Source organism: Micrasema longulum, unplaced genomic scaffold, assembly GCF_059751315.1.
Source record: "Micrasema longulum isolate JH-2025_06_02 unplaced genomic scaffold, ASM5975131v1 h1tg000993l, whole genome shotgun sequence".
Classification (NCBI taxonomy): Eukaryota; Metazoa; Arthropoda; class Insecta; order Trichoptera; family Brachycentridae; genus Micrasema; species Micrasema longulum.
Window position 1 is genome coordinate 694,304 of NW_028278181.1, and position 24,686 is coordinate 718,989.

Below are 24,686 nucleotides of genomic sequence, written 5' to 3' on the forward strand. Positions count from 1 at the left end.
AACATAAATTTACTGTTTTTTTTCTAACAGCATCATTCTATTTTCCAGACCCTGAACGTTCCACAGAAATCTCGCATTCTCTCGTTTGACCTGATATCGGGCGACCGAGCTGTGATTGGTTACGTACACGGACACAAGTCCAAGGGGGCCGCCGGGGTCGTGGCCCTGGGCGAGAGGGGGGAGCTAACGAGGGCTGCACTGCGCCGCATGAACACGCGAGTCGGCCCACGATGGCATGTCGCGACTGGATGGTGCGGTGAGAGTGTGGCTGTTGCAGTCTCGGAAGGATCTTCCTATATCAATGTCTTCAGCGCAGATGATCCTTCAAAATGCATGTGGTGAGTTATCATCATAAATCATTTTCCTATCCGCACCCAACAGGGGCGAATTCCACATTACGCACTTATACGCTGGTTACTATTTTTATAACAATTCAACAACTCAAATAAATCTATGTTTAACGATTTCATAATTGCATTTTAATTATGTGTGTATGTTCGCCATAAATATGAATTTTGCCTTCAATTATTAGGTGTACAACTTTGCTTCCGCTGTTTTTATTTTTTCAAAAATTCGAAGCATTACTGTAAAAAACTGTTGACACATTTATGATTAAAATATTGCTGACAACTACTTTTTCCCATCTTTCCCGCATTTACAAAACTGGTCATCTTTTGAAGCGATTCACAAATTGATACAATTTTTCACTTCTCCATAAGACCGGAAGTGATGGTCAGCCAGGCCGTGTGCCATTTATCAAAACAGGTGATAAACAAAGGGAGCAACGTCTGGAGAATACGGCGAGTGGGGTAGGACTTCCCATTTCAACGTTTCCAAGTATGTCTTGTCCACTTTAGCAACATGGAGTCAAGCAACTGTTCACAAGCAAACAAACGCCGTTCAACATCTCTCAGTTTCAACTCGTGCGGCCCCAATTTCCTTGCTTCTGAATTATTCCCATGGCTTTGAGGCGTTTTAAAATTGCTTGTTGAGTCACTCCCAATGATCACGCCAATTTGTCTTGACTTAGACACGAGTTTTCCCTCGCTTTCTCTTCCACCACTATAGCAGTCTTCGATGTGAAAATCACCATTCTTGAAGCGTTAAAACCACTCACGATATGTTATTTCACTATTAGCGGCCTCATCATAAGTATTTTAGACCATTCGATGAGTCTCAGACACAAATTTCTCTATATTAAAGTAGAAAATTAAAACTTCCCGCAAATTATGAGAATTTTGCTGTAAACTGACATTTTAAATCAAGAATAACTTTATGATGCAGACACAAATCGACTATGAGGTTATGTTGATATTGCTAAAGTTATCTCTCTACCTGAAAACGACGGAAGCAAAGTTGTACACCTAATGGATGAAACAAGAGGAGTTTGAAAAAGAGAATTATTTCTAAGAACTTTTGGAGGAACATAAATAGAGAGCTTGGATATTAATTCAGTACGGTCAATCAAACCAGAGAACCTACTATTACTTTACAGCTTATTTAACCCATTATTTGAAGTTGACTGTGAATATCAGGTAGAATTACATTACGGATGAAAAATTAGAAAGCAAATAGCTGTGCTAATATGTATAATAATAATATTTGGCTGATTTATATAGTGCCATTTTTGTAAAAAAGCACCTCAAGGGAGCTTTACAATTATATATTCAAATGTATTATGTGCAGAATCTGTATTCAGCAAACAAATTGCCCTATTAATAAATAGTTAATTCTGACTTGCATTCGTAGGACTTCTGGGTGCGTAAAGCAGTGCATGAGAGCGATCTACTATTGGTTTTTGAACCTGATTTTACACATTTTTATAATATCAAGAAAATCGTATACCAACAAATGCTGCTTGCCTAAAATCCAAACATTACATATTATTTACATTAAAATTACAAATAAAAATCTATGAGATATTTCCTAAATATTATTGCATTTTTCAGTCACGTTATATCCCACGAAATATTTTCAACACATATCGCGTGGCACCCCTCACAAGACATCCTGGCAGTCGGTGATACATTGGGTCGTGTCAGTATGTGGAGGGCGCCTCTTACACAAACACGGCCTGTTAGAGAAGTTCGTCACTGGCATCACCTTCCCCTCGCTGCTGTTGCATATTCCACCATTGGTCAGTATGCTCACTTAAATATTATTACAGTATTAGTCTGAATATAACGTGGCCTCAAATATAACACCACCTATATATTTTGAGGAAAAATCATTCGGGCTTATACTGTAATTTTTCTTTTTGATTTCAAATTCCAAATACATCATACATTCCCAAACAAGAAATGTGTGGCATTTCTTAACCGACAGGGCGTTTGAAAACTGATAAAACAGGCGATTTTTCAAACTGTCGAAAAGTAATTTTATTTTGCATAAAACATTTTTTTATCAAATTTATCCTGAATATTACATTTTTGTCATGGCTCTCAACACTTACAAAAACCACATGTTTTTTTATTTAAATATCAGTTTAAGTATAATCACTTTTTTTAAAATCACTAATGAATAACGGAAAATCCATCAGTTTCAAAATACAACTATTCCTTTCTTATATATATGTATATATTACAACTTCATATTCTTCAACAAGATTGTCCAAGCCAATTTTCTTTTGAACAAAGTCCAAAATAGAAACCGCATTCAAAATATATTCATCCAAAAACATAAAAAAACAAAAACAAAGTTTTAATTGGTCAAACAAACAAATGAAGGTTACTGAAAAAAATCTAATTTGTGTTGTGTAATCGATGAAATCTCTTCATATTAGTGTGTTCAATAGGAAGGAATAATGAAACGAAAAGGATGAAATGAATAAGTACATGTTTAAGGATTAGCTTAGAAATGTTTCTTGATTCTCGTCTTGTCTCAAGCATTATTATTATTCTTGTATATGGGGATCAGTGTTAAATAATCTCCTGATGGCTCGGCGACCTGAGTAGATCTATTGTGACGGATCCCCGTATTGCTGAATCTCTCCCTCCGAGCCTAAGTCCCTAAAGTAACAGGATATTTTGTAGAGGGAGAGTGCTTTCACATCAAGCGGCTTCTTTTGCGATATAAAGCATCACGTTTATAATGTTTATAGAACCTTCAGCAAAAAGTTTCAGAATGGTTCATTCTAGCAATTCAATCTGCAACGCCCTGTAAGGGCTTTAGTGATAATCCTCACTTGATTTCAACTAAGTTTTATTAGGTCAAAAGCAAACCTGTTGACCACGTGCTTTTTGCTAGAGCATTATGCTCTGCTCTGAGTTCATTACTAGGAGCACATTTGGGCAACCCACAGTAGGACTCTGGGCCTATTGGGGTTGTCTTAAGTAAGAAAAGAAAATAGCGGTTTCTTTCTCAGCTTTGATCGAACAATTTGTCTGATTCATTTCCAGGTGGAGTATTACTAACCGGCGGTGCTGAGCGTGTGTTGGTGGCTTGGGGTTATGGTGACTCCAAGAGATTTATTCCTCGTATGCCAGCAGAGATACTTCACATTGCGTCTAGCCGGTCACATTTTGTCGTTTCTACAGCTGATAATGGTAACTACATCTTTGCTTTACTAAAATGGTTTATCATGCTCTTGTACAGTCTTCTCTTTCTTATGGAATAATTGGATGGGGAGGATCCTATAATAATCATATTTAGCCTTTAGAAACCGTACAAAAACTAATTATTATAATTATACTTCACAAAAATTCAACTTTTCCCTCCAACCAATCATTTCAGGAAGCTGAATTTTTGAAGCTACGAAAAATCTAATTCCGGCAATGTCTTAAATATGTTTTTATGCGCCAACATTTATTTCCTAAAAAATTTAATAGATCTAGTCAAAGATTGAATACCTTACTTGAAATCCCTTATTGTAAATCCAGACTCGGACAAAAACACTTATTTTTCATAGCTCCAAAACTGTTTAATGCATTTCATATGGACAGTATGATAGATATTAATTATTTGAATATAATATTTTGATTTAAATTTTTGTTGAAATTATGAATTAAAACAATGGATTTTAATACCTTCTTTTTTTAATGAATAGAATATACTTTTACTATAATTTTCTTATTTTTAGTGACAAAAAAATTGTGTTCTAATATCAGCACTCAGTTTTTAACTTATTGATTTTTATTGTATTCTTCCAGTAGCCTTTATTTAAATTAAAAATTAAATGTATACCCACACACAGGCCATCCCTTTGTGGGATTTTTTTTTGTGTTAATGTAATAGTTTTTTTTGTATTTGTAACTAATGTATACCTATTGTAAAATGCAAAAAAGAAATCATAATAAATAATTGTTTTTTTAACAAATAAACTCAATAATTGTTTTCATAAATTGATCTAATTTAACTGCGAGAGTAACTACAATTCTGTTTGATAAACAGTTTCGAAACACATTCTGTTCCTATGTCAAAGTGTAATCACATCTCAATGAGTTTAGGAAAATCAGTTAGTGTTTTTCATTGAATATTGACTATGTAATAAATAAATGAAAAAGCTCATAAACCCTGTAAATGGAATGACTTCCATTCTTAAAGACGTTCTCTTTCTCTCTCTTGAAAGATTTTACGAGTATAATGAATGAAAATGTCTTGGGTACGTGCATATTTTGAACACTGCCTAACCTAACCTAACCTAACACATGGTTTTGTAGGATTTTTCGTTGATTGTTGAGGGTGGAGCTCCTACACCAGTTGGAGTGTTGACAGAGAAACTATGTTGAGGTTTAAATATGGATTCATTACATGTTGAATTTATTTTAATAAAGAACCTGGTTACGAAGTGTGAGAGTAACGGTGATAATTGGATTTAACTGTCTGCGCGATGTTACCTCACCCTGTGGTCTCTTTATAGGTCATGTTCTTTTGTTCTTCATGTCTCTATGGCGGGATGAAGTCAATATACTCAAGAATGTTGCTCTGGATTTGTTATCTGATTTCGTTATTGAGTTAACGTCCTGTGTTTAACAATGGTCTTGCACTAATGTCGGTCTAATGTATTGTGTTAACAGAAAATGCCAAGTTGCTTCTTTGGTCGACACTCTTGATTTGGCAAAATCATTAGGCGCGTATGTGTATCATCAATCTATGAACGTTGTATCCACACTTTATTTTGGTAAACTACAACATAGTATGCATTTTCAAGGCTGATCATTGTAATGATTATTTTATTCGCCTTTGTTTTTTATTTTCTCGAAAATCGTTTAAAAACACATCATTCATTAATGTAAAATTTGAGTCAATTTGCTCAAATATTTTTGCTATAGTTTTTCACCTTTTGTTCTGGAGCGAATAAAAACAGTGTTTACTTCAGTAGCGAATAAAAACAGTGTTTACTTCAGTAGCGAATGGTAGCGAAGTTTTTTTTAAGGAAGATGAATACAGTTGCAAAAAATAGTCGATAGGAATATAAAAAAAGTAGGGAAAAGATATGTGAAATCGAAACACAAAATAATTAGCGTGATATTACTATGTTGGTGTTCAATAAATTGATAGGGTTCTAAAACTCACTTGCGAAGGTACTCACCGATATATGAAACGATTACATCTCGGAATGTGTGGAAAATGTCAGTCTGCTCTGGTTAACAAACCATGGAAATATTATAATTCATTAAACCGCAATTAAGTCTGACCACAGATAAACAGCTGTCAGTGTTGCCAGCGAGTAAACTCAGCAACCAGGTACTTGCATAGGAACATAATATGTGTTACAATGTATACCAGAAATCTCATCAACAAAATGAAATCTTTCTATTCTCTAGGTATCCAGATAGTAGACTCCAGTTCTCTGTACATAGTGGGCTGCATCCGGGAGGCGGGCGGGCTGGGGGCGGCGAGACGCATGCGCAAGGCGGTGCGGGGGGAGGAGGAACAGGGGGGCCCCACGCTGCAGTACACGCACCCTTCCACTGCCCTACTGCTGCCTGCCGGGCCGGGCCATTTACACATGTATTCTACAGTTTCAGATACACTCATGTACACAGTAAGTATTCTATATTAATACTAAATCTTTTTAGGAGAGGTGATTGAATATGTTTAAGTTTAATTTCTTTAATTTACTCAGTAAAAACCAAACTCCACCTTTATAACACCTGCGTATCAATTCTGCCATTCTTTTGAGGAAAGTGGCATCCCCAATTTTACATAAAATGAGTTACCTATCAGGCGCGTTCCGTCCATTCATACTCTGGATGCGCCGCATCCCTTGAATATTTTAAAATAATCAAATGTATTTTCTTCATTGAAAATTACAAAAATTCGCAATTTACAAATTCAAGCAATATTTTTTGTAAACATACCGACATACGTATGCGTATTTCCTACATTAACGTACTAAATATCAAGGTACTTTGGCTTTGATATTATTCCTTAGATACGCTGGAATCTGGATACTACTCTTCATTTTGAGTCCTGTCCAATTACAAATGTTCGAGTTTCCGCGCACGCGCACGCAATGTTCATAACTTTGTTGTATTGTTCTGCGAGATTCGTAGAGATAAGAGCATCCAACTTGTGGAATGCAAAGAAAAAACTACCTCTATAATGTATAGCATAAAGTTTTAAATAGCGTATTATGAAAATTTGGCCAAAATTTAAGAACATCTCGAGTTTTAGGTATTGTCCTAATGTTTACAGCTTCGTTACTAGCCGCACCTGCTGCTGTGCTCCATTTATTTATAGACAACCAACTCTTTTTTTTGCCTCCTCTTTCACAGTAGTAGCCGCTCGATTGTGGAATAATCTACCCACTAATGTTAGAGACGCCCTTTCTTTATTTACATTTAAGTCAAGATTGAAATGTCACTATCTAAATATTTAAATTGTTCCTTTATCCTTCTTCTTTCCTTCCCATCCCCTCTCCTCTCTTCATAGTATAGTGTTAATTTTTTTAATATTTATATTCATTTTTGTTAATCTTTGCTTTTAATTTTTGTATAAAATTGTAAGATTCAATATGTCCATGTATTTATAATTTTCTCAAAGTGAACGGTTTGGGTAGGTAGGAAGAAATTGCTTTAAGGCAATATGCCCGCCCTTATATGTATATTTATTGTATATGTATACAAAGTGTCAAATAAATAAATAAAATAGTAATTATTATTATTATGGAAAACTTATATAGCACCATTTTCGTAATATAATACCTAAAGCGCGCTTACAAAAGGGATTCTATGCAACTTTAATTTTAATTTGACTTAAAATTTGAGTAAAACTGTTCAGATAAACAAATTATTTTCACATCAAATGCCCAAGCTTTATTGAAATGACAATTTCATAACAGCGTAAATGTACAAATACGTTACTGATAAAAACTATAAATTTTATGATATAGGTAGATATCTACTATCATACCTACTAAGAGTAAGAACGTGATTATTTTTTGTCAGCATCCCTACTGATATAGTCACCGCACGCGCCTGTTACCTTTATATTTTTTCATCCAAAGACAATATATAGCACTAAACATATTAATAAAGTTTCATGTTGCTGTGGTTTTCGAGGAACGATAATATTTTTATTTTAAATCGGTATCCCCAAATTTTAGCCTAACGTGATCACTTTAAAGTTACAAAAACCAATTACTACGGTATATCCCTTGTTCACAAGTAGTAAAATGCAGCACAATTTTTTTTTTTTTAAATGTATTTCAAGGATGAATTTTATGTGTTCTTGCCAACGTTTCATTTTTTGGAGATACCACTCTCTTCATAAAGAGTGCAAGAAAGCTAGTAAAATAAGTTTAATTTTATAAATGTTCCTTCCTCTCAAAATTTATTTCCTTTAAAAATTTTGTTTTTTTTTTCAGTTGGATGTAACGAACACAAATATAGTTCCTCCGGAGAGAGACAACCTTGAACCAGAGCAAATAGAGGTAGTATTTTTATACATTTACAATTTACTAAATATGTGTTAAAACTTTTGATTTGATTCTTGAAGTTTGATTCCCACCAGATGTAAGAAATAAAGTACATGTTAATATTTTATACACTAGAAGCTATTGAGCTGATGCATGGACATCTAATGCACTGTGTTTTAAAATAGAAAATATGAAAAGAAAACATAAATTGATGCGTACGTCCAGGCTGTTTTTGAAATCATTAAATGTATCTCCTGATCTTTTACAGAATATTTTCTTTTCTCCTTATTGTATTGTACAAAAATAATATACCTATCTATTTACTATAGGACTAAAAATTTATAAACATTTCTTGTATACCCATGAACAGGCTATGCCTTTGTAAGATTTTTTTGTTTACTATTCTTACTATTAATATGTATTTCATTGCCATGTTATTTTATTTTTTTTAATTCTCTCTTTTACCTCATATGTATATTTAAAAAAAAAAAAAATTATAATTATAAATTTAATTTGATCGAATGGTCACAACTCGGTTTATCAGGAAGTTCTTCCTGGGGTAGGATGGAAAAAGAGAAAAAAATAGTGGTATCACGTAAAATGAAATGCCATTTTCTTCACGCTTGTAACGTGTCTATTTAATTGTACGTCATTGGAGGAAGTCACCCAGCCCGTCTTCAGGCTTTTCTTTTGTTGCCTCCAGGTGACGGAGATGTCGGTGGGCTGCCGCGGGCAGTGGCTGTGCACGTGGGAAGGGCGCGGCGAGCAGGAGCGCCTGCGCTGGTGGCGTGGTGGCTCGCGCGGCTGGGCGCTCCACAGCGTGGCGGCGCGCCCCCACCGCCCAGCGCCCCCGGCCGCCCTGGGCCTGGCGGCCGACGCAGCCCTGGCCGTGTCCCACGACGGGGACAACCGTCTGATGTTCTGGGCGCTCGTGGACTCCGTACCGGGATATGGTGACTGATACTCTACCATTTAATATAGTTTACTGCCATCTATCTGTCGGATATGCATATCTCGTGGCTTCCAAAAATAATTTCATCACCACTAAAGGTTTTTTAAATGTTTCGGTAAATTGATCGTGTCCAGTTCAGTCAGTTTTCTCTTTCCTCACTCCGTCGACATAACGTCAGGTTTCTGGCTCAAGTTGGTAACTAACATATCACTAGTTGTGAGATATATATTGCACTTTTAATGTTAAAAGCTCATCCCAAATCAACAATTCAAATAAAACCACAAGTAGAATATTATAATACATTATTTTTTGTATTTATAAATGTTTATATTTACCTACTTTTTAAATAAAGATTATTTAACATATTACAACAGAGATGAAGAACATTTTAGAGAAGGTAATATAGAAGTCTAGGCATCTACAGGGCTTATGACCTGTTGTTGGCTGGTTATGGTGGCCACTTTACACACTGTGTAACATTCATCATTCTGCCCATATTTGAACATCTATGTTTCTTCAATTCTTTCATCTGTTGATGTTTGTGAAGTTAAAGAGTTGAAACCTTTATTTATACGGGTGAGATTCATCTCCTTTATTTCCTTTATTTATACGGGGATATTCGCTAATAAGCGGAATGGGGAATGTTGTAGTATCTACATAAAAGTGGCCACTTGAACCCAACCTATGACAGGTCATAAGCCCTGTAAACGCTCGAATATCCATAATCTTGAAACAAAAATTCTACTCATCTCTGTAGTGATATAAATAAAAAGAGATTCATCTAATTGAATTATTTCACCTACATACTAGGCAATGCCTGTAAATTGTATTTTTTTCAATTTCTATACTTCTTCATGAACCAGATGGATTCATCGACAAAATTTTGAGTTTGTCCAAATTTAATATCTCTAAAATGTTCTTCATCTATGTTGTAATATGTTAATATTATCAGCTCCCCGGGGAGTTGAATCCAGTCCTTGTCTATAAAAATTTGGACAAACTCAAAATATTCTTCAAAGATCATTTTTTTATTTATTTTTTTAAATATTTTTATTAAAGAAGGTAAAAACATGAACAGAAAATATAAAAGGAAAAATAATGAAACCCACTAAACCGGCTTGTCAGCAGGTTTCTTATTATATAAATTTTTTAAAGTAATATAAAAATTATTAAGAACTAAAAGCATACCTTATTTTTACACAAAATTTATTTATAAAAATTAAAATAGATATTAATACGGTTATGAAGAGATCTTACTTATCAAATATGTGTACTTACCAACTTGTTCCAGAAACCCCAAGACAATATCGTGGGTATACTGGCAAAAAACGTTAATTGTTGATTGATTTGGTGTTTATTTTGTAGAACTCCATATTTAAACTTATAATTAGAAATCAAACACTGATTTGAGTCTACTGAATACTTTATTTTATTTTTACAAATATAAACATATAAAAATAAAACTTCGTGACAATTGTTTCGCCTTATTAGGGCATTTTCAAACGAATTTATATGTTTATATTTGTAAAAATAAAATAAAGTATTCAGTAGACTCAAATCAGTGTTTGATTTCTAATTATAAGTTTAAAAAACGTTAACTTGAAAATATACAGATTTGACTTAATGATGCAGTTTTTAACGATTTACAAACTGGCAAAATACACTAAGTCATATTAAATTTTATATACCTGTAGTTTTAAAAATAAATTTAAGGTTAAGTCGTATACCCGGTATTTTATTCAGGCTAAAAGCTTTAAATAACTTAATATTTACTTAATATAAAATTGAGAAACGGAAAATGTTCTTAAATGAAGTCTTAACATCCAGCTATGTATATTTAAATAAGATATAAAATAGTAAAATTGGAATAAAACTTAAATGCTTGATTTCTCAAAACAGGAATTTGAGAGTTAAAGCTTTTTGCCAGTATACCCTCGATATTATGTATTCCCGATTACCTTTTTTTCTGAATTAAATAAAAATAGTATTTTTAGGTGCAATAAACTTTGCAGTTTGTTTATGTAAACTCTTACATAAAAATATTTAAACAATTATTTTCCCATTGTAAATTTGCAGTTCTGCGTTTTAATTTAAGTTCCAATAAAAACAATCCTATGAAAGCGTATAAAATTAATATATTTCATTTTAATGATACATAGTCAATGGTCATGTTTTTTGAGATTTAAAATAAAGCTTACCCTTTGGTTGTGAAAACGCTTCAGAGGATGAATGAGTTTGGTATTGATATCAAGATAAATATATATTAGCATAGCAGTTCTTCCTCGATGGCGCTACAGCCCAAATTGAGCCTTCACACCCTTCAACTTTTGCCTCCAACTCCTGTCATCGGCACCCGATTTCCAATTTGGAACTTATAGAAGCTGTGCTGCATATTAGCATTGTACAGAGAAGACAAAAGAATAGATTGGCTGGAGAATAATTTTTATTATGTAATATAAAAAAGTATTTTCAGTGAATGGAGGGTACGGTAAAACTTTTTCCCAACCTCATTGATCTATTCTTACCATGTAAGTAAGTTAATAAATTATATTATGTATCATGTATATATCAATACCTCACGTTTCCCACAGAGGGCAAGTCCGCATGGTGTACAGTAGCGCGGGGCGTGGCGAGCGGGGGCCAGGCGGGGGGTGCAGCCCTGAGCGGGGACGGGTCGGTGTGCGCGGCCTGGGCGGGCGCCCGCCTCTGCCTGTGGGATCCCCGGCGGGGGCGCCAACGCACCAGCCTCGCGCACCCCGCCCTGAACCCCCAGGGGAGACACGTCCAGTTTGGGAGAGATCATCACATGCACTTGGTAAGTTAGACACTAAGTTTTTTCCCCTTTTTAGGTTTAAAAAAATAAATAAAGTATTTTAAAATATCTTACACCAAATGTAGTGTATCTATGTTACATGAATGTAAGGTGATCAGTCTTGCCAGTCAGAGACAGTTAAAATCTTTGGCTCGGATCTAAAATAGTTTGATGTAAAATATTTCCCTTGGCACGAGACACCCAGTAAGGGATGTCTTATAAAATAATGTGTACAAAATAGATTTTTGATGAATTTAAATTCAAATAAAATAAAAGGGCTGATGTCAGATATCTTTTTTTTTTGTCAAGATTTTCTAGTGGGTTTAATGCTGATTAAAAAAATAAAAAAACAACTGTTTTATATTGTTGCGCCGGCAATATTTATTTATTTGACAATGAGAAACTTTAGCCCTACAGGAAATTGGATACAATAAATCTTTTCTTGCGCGCGGTAAAAATTTAAGCATTAAAATGTATGGCAAAGTTTCCTGAAAATGTTCAAAAAAAAAATATGTATGTTAATAAAAACGAACTACTGTGAATGACGTCACTGGTTCATATTAAAACAATTAGTAATGCGAAAATGTTTAAAAAGGCTATAAAAAATGTATAGTGGAGCTAGGTAGAAGTAAAATGGATTGTCTCATTCGCTCACACTAATATTGAATCAACCGCTCCACAAGTTTATCGCTTATATTAGGGTTTTGGTATTTTCATTGTGTGTTTTGTAATATAAATAATCTAGATGTACATATATAACTATTTTTTATAACTGTGAATATTGTGTTAATTATCATGATAAAGGAACAATTTAAATATTTAGATAGTGACATTTTAATCTTGACTTAAATGTAAATAAAGAAGGGGTGTCTCTTACATTAGTGAGTAGATTATTCCACAATCGAGCAGCTACTACTGTGAAAGAGGAGGCAATAAAATTAGAGCGATGACAGGGTATTAAAAGTTGAGTAAAAGTGATTTACTCTCCTGTATTTATATAGCATTTGGCATATTCTCTTGTAATATTGCGATTTACGACATTCGCCGTTTTATATCCGAGCCACAGATATTTCAGTGTCAAACCTTCATTTTATTAAATATTTTAGGTCGACCTTACCAGGAATCGAACCTAAAACCTCAAGCATGGTAGGCAAACGCACTAATCACCACACTACGAGGCGTACTTATCTCCAGTCGATTTCCTTTCTAGGACTTTTACCCGAGAGTAGCAATCGAGCTAAAAACATACCAGCCAAGGGTTCTGGATCTATTTCTCACAGAATATTCTTTTGTCTGTATAAAGTATCAAATAAATAATGTTTTTTTTTGTAGGTTGCATGCACCACGGACACGACATTAGGAGTATGGAATACACTGTCACTTCGACTGATATGGGTTGTCAAACTGGACACATCATACCTCATAGCGGATCCGTTCTCAGATCGAGTTGCGGCAATCACCAAGCAAAATGATGGTAAACAAAATTAACACATAATCTCGCCACGTATTCCAATACAACACATTTCTTCATCTTGATAACATTTTTTGCCTCAATATTTTCGTTTTTTACGTAAATTAATCACAATAAAATAATGGGTAATTATACGAGGGGAGGTCTGAAAATTCGCAGGATGTAAGGAAAGGGTGGACATAAGAGTATTACTGCATTTTTGTTCATTTTACGGTTCATATGAGAAAATGTTCTTTGTGTATGCCGTCAATGGTATCCACAGTATACTTACATTAACATATTACAACAAAGATGAACAACATTTAAGATATGATAATATAGAAGTCTATGAGATAATATAGGCATCTACAGGGCTTATGACCTGTCAATGGCTGGTTTATGTGGCCACTTTACACACTGTAACATTCACCATTCTGCCCATATTCGAACATCTATATTCCTTCAATTCTTTTATCTGTTGATGTTTGTGAAGTTAAAGAGCTGAAACCTTTATTTATGCGGGTGAGATTCATCTAATTGAATTATTTCACCTACATACTAGGCAACGCCTGAAAATCTTATTTTTTAAATTTCTATACTTCTTCATGGACCAGGTGGATTTATCGACAATATTTTGAGTTTGTCCAAATTTTTGTAGACAAGGACTGGATTCAACTCCTTGGGGAGCTGTTTATACTAACATATTACTACAAAGATGAACAACATTTAAGATAAGATAATATAGAAGTCTAGGCATCTACAAGAAAACGAATACAGGAAACACTAATTAATATGGGGGACAAAAATTGACATCAAAATGTGACATTAGAATATGGGGGTTGACAAACATATCCCCTCCATTTAACGGGGTTCTACTGTACCGTCTATATTAATTTTAATTTTTGTTTTTTTTTGTTGGGTTAGTAATTTTCTTTTGAATTTCCAGTGTTTATATTCCGCATGAGTCAGTCTCGCCCGATGATGAGAATTTTGGGGGCTCTGCCACCCGAGAGAGGCGCCATAACATCCGCAGCCTTCGCTCCCAGCCAAGAGGGCCCCACTGATTTCCGGCTCTATCTTCTCAGAGAACACCAGGTAACTTGATTCGTAAGATACTCACATAATCTCAATTTTCATCTCTAAAATTGGACCCCAAAGTGGCGCACCCCATTGGCGATACACTGATTTACCCGAATCCTGAAGTGTCGGTCACCTTTTCCAGTATAACGATGGGTATGCTGGTTATTGCTTGGCGAATATTGTCCTATATTCCGTATAACAAATTTGTCTCGATTGTGATTTGGTTTTTATCTCATTAAGTAGTAATGGCAGTTTTCATTGTTTATTTTTCATACGACTCAGTTATTATCACAACCCGTCCCAATTTTTTTATCCGAATTTTCTCTTGCAGGAAATATTTGTGTTGGAAAAAGCCGAAGCAGATTTGGATAAAACACCAGCTCTGGAGAGATTGCCGAAGGGACACAAGCCCGCTGCATCGGCCTACAGCGCCATGATGGCTGAACAGAAGACTAACGCCATCAAGGCTAAGTCGGAGACCGCCATTACTGCCACTGTCAACACCAAAGCAGCCATCACAGAGGTAGGAAATACATATTTTCATATCATATTTACCAGAGAGTGCTGCAAGAATTCATAAAATATGTACTATTGTGGAGAATTTAAAACAGTGTAACCTGTGTAAGCCCTGGGCCTTGATTATGATGGGAAGATAAAATTTGTCTTCAATTTTAAATTAAGTTTTCTGTGTGAAAATTAGAATATGTTTACAATTTTATTTTCTAAACATGTTGAATTACCGGTTACCGACGAAGATACTTTGAATTTTCATACAAATATACACACTTCCGTACATAAATATCGATATTAGTTTATACCGTCCCAGTATATACCGATGTAGATAGCCGTTCATAATCGCGGTCCTGGCACATTGCCATTATATAGAGTAAGGCTGTAACTACAATTTTTCTCAAAAATTAGTTAAGTGTACGTGTGGAATCAGCAAGAAAAGATGGAACATTTGTATATATACAACAAAGTCAAAATCGTTTATTTAAATAATAATACATTTTATAGGCTGCAATTCCACTGTAGTATGTATTCCGCAAATTAACTGATTCCATTTTTATTTTTTATAAATTAAAGAGAAAACCCACAAAAAAATCAGAGGTTTTTTTTTTGTGTATTTCGTTTTTGACTGTGTTAAAAATCAGAGTTATTTTTTACGCAGTCAAAAACGAAATACAAGTGGCAAACTGAAGTTTTTTTTTAACTACGTACATAAAATTTGACATCTGAATTGAGGGTAGTGTTGCTCTCCACTAGAAGGACAATTGTTGACCTCACTTGAATGCACAAGGTGGTCTGCACTCTAACACATTGCCCAAAATTACCGTCCCTGATAAAGTTCCGTGTACCCACAAGGACCACTAGACTACGACACGTGTTGCAGTGAAAGTACAAGAGCGTAAACTTCGCTCACCATTCTTTCCCTCCCCCCTGACGAGCATGCAAAAACTGCAAATAATTACACATCACTCCTGCTGCAATTAAATTCTAATCTAAGAAATAAGGGACTGGGTTAAGGATTTCACATTAGCGAGTCTGAATATGGTACATTCTTTTATTAATCTCCCTAACAATTTTTACAAAGTTACTTAACAGATATTTTCAGCGCAAAGACGATACCAACATACTAAAAAACTACTAAACTAATTCTAAATGTCGGCCTCGTAGTCTAATGGTCAGCGCATTTGCCTACCATGCAAGAGGTCTCGGGTTCGATTCCCGACATGGTTGATATGAAATATTTATTCAAAAGGGTGTTTTCACACTAGAATATTTCATATTTCCTGAACTGGTACCTGAAGCGTAAGACACCTTCATGTAAAAAAAAAGTGGACCAAAAGTCTGTTTTTAAGATACACTGCGATTGGAGTACCAATGCAGTGCCCTATGCACCATTAGATGCGGGGAGGGAATGATGATGATGATAAATATTATTCATGCGAAAGTGTGTTTGTTTGTTTGTGTTTCCTTCACGTCTCAACGGAGCAAACGATTGACATGTTTTTTTGCATAGGGATAGCCGGAGAGGTGAGGAGTAAAATAGGATCATTATTTTTCATCCTAAATGAAAAAAAAGTGTAATAATATTTTTTTAAATGTACATATCAACAATGAGCAACATTATTTGAAAACGAGTAGGCGGTAAGGTGGTATGTCAAAAAAAAACAATTTAAAATTTCTATAATTGACTTGCTGCTTTATCTATGGTTGGTTTGGTTTGCTTTTCGTTTTGGTTTTGTCAAAGGATTTTGGATTGGCAAACAGAATAACGATGCTGCGTCACCATAGACTAACGGATGATCGTATTTCTTTCATAACGATAGTTGGAAGACCAAACTACTTTCAATCCCGATAAAATATAGCATTTCATCGGGAAAATTCCTATTGATAAATTACTCAATTAATTAATTATCCAAATCATTTCTCCCTAATACCCCGTGAGAGAAGCTGTGGGTAAAAGCTAGCAACAAAAAAATCAAAATTAATCTTAGCACTTGGAAAATGAACACTGTATTTGTACTCAATGACACGTTCGCGGCCATTTTCTCGGAATTTGCATTATGCAAATCTCTTCTATTGCATGTAACTACCAATCAACGATCATTTACCTACGTGAAATTGAAGTGCACCGCGTACATAAATTGCTTCTACTTTGTATGGAATCTCTCCCTAGTAAATAAACATCACGGATCGTTACAACTAATCACCTCCAGCATGTCGACACTGCCGAAGTTACAAGTCTAGTATTCATTGCGCTGTACATGATATTGCGGTGTGTGGTAGATTGATTGAGACACACTTAGCCTACTCACAAAATGGGTCACGGACTATTTTGGTAAACACCCTGATTCAATCCACTATAAATGATTACTATCAAATCTAACTGACTTTGCATATGTGTGTGTGAGTTAAGGTGGTTCGATTTCTTATTTTTTTTAAATTCAAAACGGCCCTATACAGATTAAGTGAAAAATAATCAAAAAAATACATTGTTACAGTAATATTTGCCGCGAGACTGTTTAAGTTCAGGTTTTTTAGCATTTTCATGGTAGTATTTATTGTTTCAACATTTACTTTGTGGAAAAACATTTTGAATTTAATTAAAATTTAACACTATGTAATTTTTAATAATTTTAAAAATTAAAAATTAAATTTAATATTAATTTTAATTCATTTGAATGAATTAAAATTATGTAAAATTAATTAAGTTTTAAAAATATTTTAACCAGTTTGCATGAATTAAAATTTAATTTAATTAATTTTTTAAAAAATAATAATAATTTGTACTATATATCACAAATAAAGGTATTATAATGAATAACTTTAAAATTAATATTATGTTAATAAAACTTGTATAAAACCACTCACCGACTTATCTGTCTACCGGTTTCGAGACGTAACCCGTCTCTTCGTCAGGACAACAACACTACACCAACATGCAAATACCACTACACACCTTCACCATATTTTTGCAAATCTACTATGGTGAAGGTGTGTAGTGGTATTTGCATGTTGGTGTAGTGTTGTTGTCCTGACGAAGAGACGGGTTACGTCTCGAAACCGGTAGACAGATAAGTCGGTGAGTGGTTTTATACAAATTTTATTAACATAATATTAAAATGTTGGACCACAAAGTTAATGCTTTGAATATTAATAAAACTTTAAAATTATTTAAATGCAAAAAAAAATAACAGAAAACTTTCATTAATAATATTATATTCCAAACTTCACCCCTGCCATCAATATTCCCCATAATTAGGAAAACCCCACCCCCTCCACCACACATTGCCTTGCCCCTTCCACCCGACCTTATCAGTACCTAAGTACTAATCGTTAATTATTTTCGTTAATTATTTTCGTTTAGAATCACCTTAATTGCAATGCCGAAAGTTGATAGCTTTACAATGTCCATTAAGTAAAGCTGATAACTGCTTAAGTCTTTTTTATTAGTGACTTCAGGTAGCTTGCATTCTATTGAGGTGAAAAAAAACTATAGGCAGCTTCTAATTATCTAAAAAATTTCCTATTTCTCCCGTGAAGTTTCTGAGCCCAATTGTAGTTCCACCTTAATTTGCAAAAATGTGAAAGCTTATTAAAATGTTACTGGCACACAAACCACTGTTCCATCGAATCCAACTAGTTTTTGAATGTAAGATCAATAATATCAAACCTTATTATGTGTTTTCCATTTTTTCTAACTCTTCCGACATTTGAATCAATGATTATTAAAAAACACTTTTGTCCATCTTTTACAGTTTCCGTTTTAATGGCTTTATTTCAAAAAGAAACCTAAAATCTATGGTTTGATTTAAAAACCAAATCCTTTATACATTTATTTAATTTGAATAGTAGGTAGATAAAACATAATGACTTGTAAAACAACTTTTGTCCTGGACATAAGTTGTTTTAAAAACATTTTTTTTTTATCTACGACTTACTATAATTCAACACACGTTTTAAAAAAACTGAAGAATTGTGCAAACATGATAATTTATATTTTGGTACAGTCTTCGACTATATGCAGAATCTACTCGACACACTACATACGCTACAGGATATTTTCTGTCTTCGGTAGTTATGGGTTAACGTATTTGAAATTCACAATTTGAACAAGTTTTTAATAAAATGCTTTGTGCCTATTAAATATGCACACACTTCTGTTTTAAATTTTGGTACTCCGGTTCTGTATTTATTTATTTTTTATCTTAAAATTGCGTTATCATTCACTTATTTTTTGCTTTTTTTTACATCTTTCTAAATATTTTTTTGAAAGCATAAATTATATGTACTTTTTTTTGCTCCTTATATTTAAGTTAGTAGTAATTATTATTATACAACGATGTAGGACTATCATATGATTAATTGTAAAGGATCTTTACCGACAAGCCATATTCATTGGCTTGGTGAGTCCTGTAAAAAAAAAAAAAAAATAATTTTAAAAATGTTTTAAAAATGTTTTAAAAATAACTAAGATGTAATATTGTATGTAAATAATAAATAAAAAAAGACCAACAATGGTTCTATGTTTTATGATTATCACGAGGGTATTGCTGAGAAGGAAGCCAACGAGGTTTGCTCTTTAATTTTGGATTACATTCAGACTATGAGCCGAGCCACTCCACAAGAACAGAAAGTTAATTTTTTTGTTAGTTCGAGTATGGAGTTTGAGTATTGCCAACTTTCTCCGCGAGCAGGGATCACTCGCCCAATTATAGGAGGACCAATTTAACACACGTTTTATTATAGAACTGTGAAGATTCCGCTTTTAATGCCAATGACAAAAGCATGTCCACTGGGATAAGTTCCGATTAACATAAATAAAATAGAGGATACTATAAACTTAATCAAGTGTGTTAAGCCATCCTCACTAGATTTTTATAACTGAACCGAATAATATATGGGCTTTTTTAATTTATGCCAGTATTCTATTAACATTTTTTTTTTTTTAAATATTTTGCTTCCGATCGGACCGTAGTCAATGGTTTGAAGTCAATCTTATTTGACTCACATACTGGAATACACTTGTTACTGACTGATTTTTATAAGGACACAATATCTCCTCCTACCATATCGCACTTTAAGAACGAAAACGACTCAACTAGAAAATCAACTTTTTGGGAAATTGCAAAAGAAAAATGTAAATTGTGACATCTTCGTATTCTTTCATCGATTGTTTCGTATTTTTCGAAGTAAGCACCAAATTTTGAGTTAAAAATTATACCGAAGGCATTCAGCTATGAATCTATGAAAAAAAGCGTAATGAAAATAAATTATTATAAGTTTAAACTAGAGATTTATTTGATGAGTCATTATTAGATTGAAAAAAAAAACCAAACAAAAGCACTTTGATAAATAAGATGACATAATTTTTATTAGGTCGGATCAGTTCACCAAACACATGATTTTATTTATTCACGAAATGACATAAACGTAAATAAGTCAGTAAGTCGAAACGAAATAATCACGAAGCTAAATTAGTGTTTTTTTAAAAAAATAAAGTAAACTTACCATATAAAGTAAACTTATTCCGATACCTTGTATCGGAATAAAATCGACTCAACCGGCTTTCGGTCACTATATGTTTGTCTGCGTTGCGTCCTTCACACAGCAATGTAAACACAACACTAATACAGTCACTTCCGCACTGACACGGAATCTAAATTCTCTGAGTAAAAGAGACCGATTTAACGGTTTTGTCCTATTCCCATCCGAATGTTGCGTTTTTTAAAATGCAGAAAGATAGATAGTGATCTAACTCATTTGAACCTTTTTTGAGTTAAGTCGTTTTCGTCCTTAATGTGCGATATAATTACTTCAGTTTCGTGTAGGCTGTAGTCGTCTTTTACCGATGTCTTTTGGACTGGCGGTTAAAATCGTGTCTCTCATTTAGGAAATCACTGTCATAACTACTAACGCTTTAGGATCCTGCTTTTCATTTCTGGCAGGGTGGGAGTGAAATATTGGCTGTAAATGTGGTTCTGCACCGCAATATTTCATTGTTTCTGGACTGACGCCTGAAGCGTAAGACTGATTACGTAACCTTCTAAGTAAAACAAAATTATCTAGATGCGCTGCAATCTGAGTAGGGGAGACCGAGGAGAGCTGTAACAGAGGATAGTTGAAACAATGGCGATATCGAGAAATCTATGATCGATGGCGAACTGGCAACATCGCGCATTTATTGTTTTTTTTGACGTGCCACTTGATGGAGTCGTCAACAGCAGTCTACAGGGAGTGGTTGTGTGAATACGCCATCCGGATGGGGAAAAATACCAAAACCAAGTTTTTGTCCAGAATTTTGATAGCCTGTTATTCGATACATATTACGTGAACGCTAAAGCGATATTATTTCCAATATGCACTGCCCATTCAAGTTTCAAAGCGTGATACTGTTTTTTATAGCTCGCCTCTAGTTTTGAGGTTAAAAGCCATTATTCTGAACAAGGCGCGATTTTTTGGGCCTAGGAGAGTTGAAACAGCTCGTTTCAACTTTCCTCTTTTATTTATTTTATTACTATAATGTTTTGTGGTGTGAATTCGGACAACGAATTGTTAATTATTCTTGTTTCAGAATGCCCAATCAACATATACAAAAAACTCTTTTTTATAATTTATAATAACTAAACGATAAATCCTAACCAATATATTTTTATTGATGAATATACCAACGGTTGACTACAGCAGTTACATTTGTTTCACGCGCATTTTTCTTATTTTTAAAAATAGTATTGTTTTTATTTTAAACAATAATTATAATCCCTAAATACCAAACTGTTACTACTTACCTTGACCTCTATTTCAACTTACCTCGGTACTAGGAGAGTTGTAACGCAGGAAGTCTTCAGTTTTAGCCGATTTTCTCATTGACCCCGATTATTTTTTCCTGTCATTTTATTAAGATAATATAGTGTATAAAATTGGCTACGTTAAAATATAAAGTCCATTGAGGTAGGCCTATTTTAGGCTGAGATACACTAGGTAATATAAAAATTGTTTCAACCCTCTTCGGTCTCCCCCACTTATCTGGTGCCCTATGCGCCACTTGGTGCGAATAGGGAAATCATGATGGTATATTTTTATCATGTATTTTATACATCATCATCATTTATCCCAATTCTACGCCCAGTGGTGCAAAGGGGAACTCATAGGTACACCAAATACGATCATCTGTTGAATGAAGGTAAGGTGACCCGTTTTACGCTTGAGGTGCCAGTCTGGGGACAGTGAAATATTGCAAAGAATTTCTTTTGAAATAAATATTTCATGTTGATCATATTTTTTATGTAGAAACGGTGGAATAAATAATAACAAAGAAAAATTCTTCAATAGATATTACCATATTTTTTTTATTTCAAAATTAAAAAATACATTAATCATAACTGTAAACCTAAATAAATACAAATATTATTTTACACTATGTTGTTTTATAAATGAGTATTTAAAACCCTGTTCACCTAACGTATTACGCAATATATCGTAATGTTTTACTTTTATTACGTGTATATAAAATAATATGAATAATAATCTCTTATAATCTTATGCATTTAAAGGATGCCTTCCTTTGAAATATGTATACAGTATGGTGCCCACATTCCATACATAAGTAAATTACTTAAATGCTTTCGGTTTCAAATTAACAGAATAATACGTAAGCTTGAAAGGAAAAAGTTACCGAGCGATATGTAGCAACTTTAAAGAAGTGCCCATTAATGTTTTTTTTTAATTAATAAAAAAATCTCATGCTTTTTTTTTATTTTGATGTGGTTACTAAATAATTCAAATAAAAATTTTATAGACCAGATTCTTTTTTAATAAAAAAAAAATTAATGGAAGGTTGCTGCATGTTGCTTGGTAACTTTTGCTTTCCAGCTTTGATATTATAAAAATATTTGTATTTTTTTTGCTTTATTTATTTGGTTCAGTCGACTCGAAACTAATCTACATAATATATAATTTAACCCGTGCCGATGACGCTAACTTAACAATATACTTTTTTTTTACATTTGAAACATAATTAAAATTACATAATTTTAAAACAGATTACCCAAATACTTAGAATAAAATTGATATTAATTTTATTTTAACAAATATAGAGTTGCTACGAGGGTGACTCGTAGATCATACATTTGGATGGGTTGCACAATATGAGTCAGACACATTATTATGTTACAATGGGTCAATAATTATGTAAAATATGACAATTATTTTTAAAATAATAAAAATTAAATTGTCAATACTAACTTCATCACATTACAAATTTTCACGTGTCATCTAAATTGCCAATTAAAATAAAACAAAGCTTTGAAAGACACGAATCAAAGACACGACAAGCCAGGAGGCCCAATTATAGTGGTGAATTACAGCACAGAACACCCAGGCTTGAGAAAAAACACATTAAAATTTTTGTGTTTCCATCGGAAATCGAACCCGGAACCTTCCGTGCGTGAGTCAAGCATCTTAAACACCTCACCACGGAGGCCGCCTAATATATTAATATAATTTAACTATCCTTTTGTAGTTACATAATCGATGTATATTTGAACTAATTATTTTTCAATCTATTTAGATCAGTATTTTTGGCATTAAAATTGTCTTTAAGTAATCTTGCCTTTATGTCTAATGAACATTTTGAGATAGTGTACCTTCATTGAATGAATAACTGAAATGAATGAACTTATATGAAAACCTACTATCAAACAAATATACAAAAATAAAATGTGTATATCTAAACCAGTGTACTATTTGTAAGATAATTATTTGCGTCTAAATTTAAATGATAATGTTTTAACAAATCGTTGCGTTCGGGAAACCAGATTCTATCTAGCAAAATGTGTTTTTTTTTTACATTGAACTTTTATTATATTTGTATATAAATATCGGTTCTATCTGCATCAGAATTTTAAAGAAAAACGTAATAAATCCTCAATTATTATAACGTTTACAATAATATTAATAAAAAAACATTCGACAAAATCTGTACCTCAGAGGCAGACGGATGCCAATCCAGAATTTTATGAAATGACGATTAGATTTTCGCATCCAATTTATTATCATGTCCATTGATTTTGAAGAAATGTAAGTCTTGTAATGAAAGAACCAATGTATTAAGATATTGAAAATACAAATTTATCTTATTAATTATTAGAAATCACTTAGAGAAAATAGATTCTTTAGGATTTTGTTGAACATTTGAGGTTAGGATTTGCATCCGTCTGTGTCTGTCTGTAAGTACAGAAATGATGTCTTCATTTTAAACTTTCATGCCTCAAAATAAATATGAATGTACATAGAACCTTGTTTCCCCGATACGACGAAATGGCGTGAAGATAACCTTGTAGCAATTTTTAACAGTCGATTTGTGGTTTTCACAATTTTAAATTCCAAATCGTTCAAAACAAATTCGATTTCAGATTGATCCACTCTAAGAAATTCTGTTCTGATGTGAACTGAAATGTTCTATTTTTTTCACGTATTGTATAATATGCTCACATGTTTATCTTATTTGTTTATAAAAAATGCTTTATAAATAGATACATTTTTTTAAATAAAAGCAGTACGTAAAAGGCGAAAAGTGCAAATGGGAAAAAATGAAAATGTTCCACACCGAAAAAGAAACAACCTTTTTTCTTTGGTGTGAGCTAAAACACAGCCGAAATGTTATTGAATAATTAAAGGTTAAATAATACAACCTTTATAAATACATATATGCACAATATAACATGGTTATACAACTGAATAGTAAAATGAAAGAAAGCTTCGAGTCGCTGACTAATAGAATATAGATAAATTCAAATAAATAATTGTAGTCAAAAATATTTAAAAAAATAAATTAAGTATTTAATTAAATTCTAAAAAAGAACAAGCTAAGGTGGTTTATAAATAAAAAAAAAATATATAAATGTTATATTTGAAGCACTAACTTTGTGGTTATTCATTATAATAAAATAAATAAAACAACTCGGTTTTTAAGCACTATTTTTTTTCCACCGACCGGTTTCAAAGCAAACGAGCTTCTTATTTC

General features: G+C 33.3%; 1 protein-coding gene across 1 annotated transcript in view; it reads left to right on the top strand.

Moving 5' to 3' along the window:
* l(2)05287 (WD repeat-containing protein l(2)05287) overlaps positions 1 to 24,686 on the top strand; it is a 51,508-nt gene that overhangs the window by 1,928 nt on the left and 24,894 nt on the right. The window contains exons 3-12 of the mRNA XM_088232538.1: positions 49 to 338; positions 1,950 to 2,137; positions 3,399 to 3,545; positions 5,766 to 5,986; positions 7,811 to 7,876; positions 8,565 to 8,814; positions 11,405 to 11,628; positions 12,958 to 13,099; positions 14,022 to 14,170; positions 14,487 to 14,678. Coding sequence (XP_088088664.1) covers positions 49 to 338; positions 1,950 to 2,137; positions 3,399 to 3,545; positions 5,766 to 5,986; positions 7,811 to 7,876; positions 8,565 to 8,814; positions 11,405 to 11,628; positions 12,958 to 13,099; positions 14,022 to 14,170; positions 14,487 to 14,678 — 1,869 coding nt within the window. The remainder of the gene's footprint in view (positions 1 to 48; positions 339 to 1,949; positions 2,138 to 3,398; positions 3,546 to 5,765; positions 5,987 to 7,810; positions 7,877 to 8,564; positions 8,815 to 11,404; positions 11,629 to 12,957; positions 13,100 to 14,021; positions 14,171 to 14,486; positions 14,679 to 24,686) is intronic.